Source organism: Pseudopodoces humilis, chromosome 10 (genome assembly GCF_049639895.1).
Source record: "Pseudopodoces humilis isolate 2021_Gansu_Grassland_sample_001 chromosome 10, ASM4963989v1, whole genome shotgun sequence".
NCBI lineage: Eukaryota > Metazoa > Chordata > Aves > Passeriformes > Paridae > Pseudopodoces > Pseudopodoces humilis.
In genome coordinates this window covers 15,885,722-15,890,176 of record NC_142209.1, presented here as the reverse complement: position 1 = coordinate 15,890,176, position 4,455 = coordinate 15,885,722, and the positions used below count along the sequence as shown (strand labels likewise).

The 4,455-nt window shown below is 61.5% G+C and overlaps 1 protein-coding gene across 1 annotated transcript; it reads right to left on the bottom strand.

The window, feature by feature from the left end:
* Positions 1 to 397: 397 nt before the first annotated feature.
* BARHL2 (BarH like homeobox 2) lies at positions 398 to 3,839 on the bottom strand. The gene is made up of 3 exons (XM_005520987.2): positions 3,002 to 3,839; positions 1,396 to 1,621; positions 398 to 911 (listed from the first exon to the last, which is right to left on the bottom strand). Exons 1-3 carry the CDS (start codon positions 3,579 to 3,581, stop codon positions 599 to 601), a joined length of 1,119 nt encoding a protein of 372 aa, XP_005521044.1. The 5' UTR covers positions 3,582 to 3,839; the 3' UTR covers positions 398 to 598.
* Between the last annotated feature and the right edge of the window lie 616 nt (positions 3,840 to 4,455).

The following is a 4,455-nucleotide window of genomic DNA, read 5'->3' as shown; positions in this document are numbered from 1 at the left end:
TCGTTTTAAACTAACGTATAGAAGTGAATTTTTTTTCTCCTTTTTTGGACGACATATAATAAATATGATATAGCACTCAGCACTCGGTCTGTACAATTCTGTTCGCATTAGGGAGCATGCCACTTTTCAATAAGAAAAAAAAAAAAAAAAAAGGTAATGAGAAAAATCAGTGCAAAGTTCTCCGTTCCCCCGGTCTTCTCCGCCGGTCGGGGGTCGAGGCGCTCTCATTCCCTCTGTCCTCCGCAGCCGTTAGTCTCTCCGGCGGGCTCGGGCTCGGGCTCCCTCTCCCTCTCCTCCTCCTCCACCCCCTCCGTAACTCTCTCTCCGAGCTCCAAGTCCTGCCTCGCAGTAGCCGAGGTCGGCGGGTCGCCCCGCGGCTCTGCCCGCCTTCCCCCGCGTGTGGTCGTTTCACTTACGGGCTTGGCTCTGGGTTCACGGTTCAAGAGTCCCTGCTCTGACTGATCGCCTCCCTCGGTGGCCGGTGACTGCCTGCAGAAGCTCCTGCCCCTCGGCTTCCCCTCGCTTCCTCCTCTGCGGTGCTGGGGCTTGTTTGGGGACGGGGAGGGGAAGGGCTCGTTGCGGGGACCGCGGTGCCGTTTCACCGGGGGTGCGGGGTGCCGGGCATGGGGTTGGCCAGGGGGTTGAGGGCCGGCTGCCCGCCGGGCCCCAGCCCGTGGATCAGCACCCGAGGCACCAGCGGCCGCTGGAGCTGGGGGTGCGGCGCGGGGGGAGTCCGGTACATGCTGCTGTACATGGCTGCGGCCGCCGCAGCCGCCGTCGTGCTGTCCATGCTGCCCAGCAGGCTGGGGTGATAGAAATAGGGCGAGGGGAACATCCGCTGCAGCGCTGAGTAGTTCCCGGCCTCGGCCAGCAGCTCCAGGCCCACCGCCGTCTGTCGCTTCCACTTCGTCCTGCCGGGGGGAGCAAGAGGCTGCAGGGCGGGCGCCGCGATGGGGCACCCGGACCGCTTTCCCGGCTTTTCCGAGCCCATCCCCTGCGCGGCCCCGACGGAGCGCACTGTCCCCGTGGGCCCGCACACGGTGCGATCTTTCCGGCTCTGCCCGGTTTTCCCTCCGAGCCCCGCACCCCCCGACACATGCATACGGCGACTCCGGCCAAATTAATAACCGCGGTACACGGTTAGATCGCAACGCACTGACACTAATGGTTTGCGACAGAATTAGGGTGGCTGCAACCGTATGTAATGAGACAGAAAATTACGGCAGCGTTGACAGGGGCCGGACCCCCCAGCCCATTGCCGGGGAGGGCGCGGGGCAGCAGTCTGCAGCTCCCCGCACCACCCCGGGCTCCCGCGGGCAGAAACCCAGAGGCGCAAGCCCGTCCCCGGCTCTCCGGGGAGATCCTGGGCCGCCGCCCTGACGGGGCCCGCCTTACCTCCGGTTCTGGTACCAGGTTTTGACCTGGGTGTCGGTGAGGTTGAGGGCGGCGGCCAAGTCCATGCGGTCTTGCACGCTCAGGTACTTCTGCCGCTCGAAGCTGCGCTCCAGCTGGTTGAGTTGATGGTCGGAGAAGGCTGTTCGTGCCTTCCGAGGCTTCTTGGCCCGCACTGGCGGGCTGTCCCGGCTGCTGCTGATCTCCCGATCGCCCTCCTCCTTTGTCCCTGTGAGTGAACCCAAGAGCGGTGAGGACCGGCGGGACACCGGCTCGGCCCCCGCCCCGCCCCGGTTACCGGGCCCGGCCGCCCCCTCCCCGGGGACTTCTCCGGGGCACGGGGGGAACGGTCAATTGTGGCTGGGGGTGGTGCCGGCGAGCCGGTCCGGGGAACAGCGGGATTCCCACTCTCCGTTTCCCAACTACAGGGCTTTCGTTATTTTCTCGCCCTCTCCCCCCGGCCCGAAACGCCGGGAAATCGATCTGTCAATCCGGCTCCACTCGGGCCCCAGTTTGTGGCGCTCCTTGATCTTCCCCGCAGGAAGAACAATAATCTCCCTAATTGACCCACTGGGGAGGTTGGTGCGCACAAAAATGGCTAGACCAGACTGTACATCTGGTTTGGGCACTCGTATGCTAATGTTAAAAGAGCAAAATGAGCTGCACTCGCGGGCACCGCGCCGCTCTGAGCCTAGCGAAAATAGCTCAATTTAGCAAAATTTGTCCTGTTGCCTCTCGGCTGCCTCTCGGCTGCCTGCGGGGAGGACAGCTCCGCCGACACCGCAGGGAAAATATCCCCTCTCCCTGCTTGCCTTTCCTCACTCTTTTCCTCCCTTCCCCTTCCCACGCACACATAGCTATTTTCACTTCCGAATCCCGCACGGCGGGGCTTCCCCATCAGCACGAAATCCCTAATTGAAAAAAAAAAAAATTTTTTTTGAAGATGGAGAAATAAACCTTCTATCCCGGAGCAGGAAAAACGCGAGTTTTTTGCCAAACGCACAAAGCCCTCTCACCTCCCTACGCCAAGCGCTGGCCGAGTTGTTGTTGTTATTATTATTTTATTTTTAATTAAAAGTTGGGTGGGTTGATTTGGGTTTTGGGGTTTTTTGGGTTGGTTTCTTTTTTTATTTGGTGCTAACTGCTAGGGAAGTGGAATTTTTTATCTTAATTTTAGAGCGAATGAACAAAAATGAAAAGGCTGAATGCACTAACTGCAGCTGAGCCGCCGGTTCTTAGAAAGCCGGAGAATCATTTATGTGCATTTGCATTAAAAATAAATACAGTCTGATTTCCCATGCGATCCCACTGCTCGGGCTATTTCCTTAAAAACGGGGAAGCCAAATTAAAAAAATTTAAAAAAACAAATTAAAAAAGAGAAAAGGTTAACAGATTGGGGGAAAAAAAATAAGAAAAGCTCTTTGATTTAATTTTATTTCCTACCGACCTTATCCCCACTGTAGCGAGGATCACTGAGCGGCCCCAGCAGAGTGAGCGCTCCTACCGCAGATTTTCTCCCCGATTTTCGTTTCACCAATGAGGCCGAGCAGCGCGGCCCCAGTTGTACCGGCGGCCGAGCCGGTGCGGAGCCGGGCCGGGCCGTACTCACCGTGGCATTTGATGTCCCCCTGCGAGTCGTCGCGCTTGTCGAGCTTGGCTTTACCGTCCTCCTGCTCGAGTTTGGGCCTGAAGCTCTCCGGAGCCGCGCTGCCCTCCTGCTTGGGAGTGTGGTGGGGTGAGGGGACGCTGGTACTGTAAGGTGCACACGCCGCTAGCGGTTTGCTGTCGCCCAAAATGTCCTTAATTAAAAAAGAAGAGGTGGAAGTCCTGGGGCCGGAGCTGGCCGAGCCCAGCTGTGGCGGCGGTGGCTGCGGGGGCGACGGCTGCAAACTCGGCGGCGGCGGCGGCGGGTGTGGGCCGAGGTGGAGGTGGTGCGGCGGCGGCGGGAGGCTTTCCGCCACCCCCAGGTGCGGCTCGGGGTGCTCCATGCTCACCGAGATGGGCGATGAGGGCGCCGTCCCCACCGTGTCGATTTCCGAGCAGGGGGACGGCGTGGCCTGGCTCCTAAAATCCGCCGGCCGGCCGTCGCCGTGGGGGCGAAAATCTCCGTTCATGACTCCGGGGCTGCCGGTGCTGCCACCCGACAAGATCGTATCTATCCCGAAGCTGGACCCGCTCGGCCCCTCCATGGCGAAACGCTCAGCGCCGCGTCCGCATCCCAGTGGGCGGCCGCGGGGGTCTCTCACCGGGGCGGAGGAGAAGGGATGGGGGGGCGGAACCGGGTTACCCCAACCCGCGCACCGGCGGCGCGGTCGACACTAACTCGGGGCCCCCGCCGAGCCCCACATCGCCGCCGGGCCGGTTCGCCGCTAACCAACTTTGTTGCGGGAAGTTGCGGGCGCGGAGCGGGGCGGACACCGGCCACTGCGGCGCGCCCGCCCGTGCCCACCGAGCTCCTCTCGGCGGCGGCGGCTCCCCCCGTGACGTCACAGCCGCCGCGGCCCCCCCGCCGTTTATTATAAACCCGGGCTTTTGCCGCCGCCGCCGCCCGCCCCCATTGGCGGAGGGCCGAGAGGGGCTGACGCAGCGCGGGCCGCAGCCAATCGGCGGCGGCGGCGGGGACGGACGCGGGATGCGGGGGGGCGGCCCCGCTCCCCTCCCGGGCCCGTCCCCGCCGCCGCCGCCCCGTCGGGCCTCGATTCCCGGGTCGCTGGATCGGATTCCCCGGAGAGTATCACCCGGTGTTCCCGGGACGGTTCCCCGGCTGAATGTCAGAATAATGGGAAGTCCCAGTGACAAGACGACGTATTACTCCTGAAGAAGCGGCGTGTCAAGCTAATTAGAAGAGTAATTATAAAGGTGATAATGAATGATTTAGAGTCCTCCGAGTTTTATTTTAGTAGTAATTACAATTTTCAGGGTCCTATGAAGCGCAGCCCAACATCCCCCCTCCCGGCCTGCAGTAGCCCCTAGACCCGACCAGCCCCAAAAACATCATCCGAGACCGCAGACCTCGGGGCCACGGGGGAACGAACGGGACGCAACAGTGGGGGAGCAGGAAAG

Excerpts from the sequence above, each read along its gene's own strand:
- BARHL2 (XM_005520987.2), bottom strand. The coding sequence starts at position 3,581 with ATGGAGGGGCCGAGCGGGTCCAGCTTCGGGATAGATACGATCTTGTCG. Across the intron at positions 1,622-3,001 it reads GGGGGACATCAAATGCCACG|GGACAAAGGAGGAGGGCGAT; the intron begins GTGAGTACGGCC and ends GTTCACTCACAG. Across the intron at positions 912-1,395 it reads ACCTGGTACCAGAACCGGAG|GACGAAGTGGAAGCGACAGA; the intron begins GTAAGGCGGGCC and ends TCCCCCCGGCAG.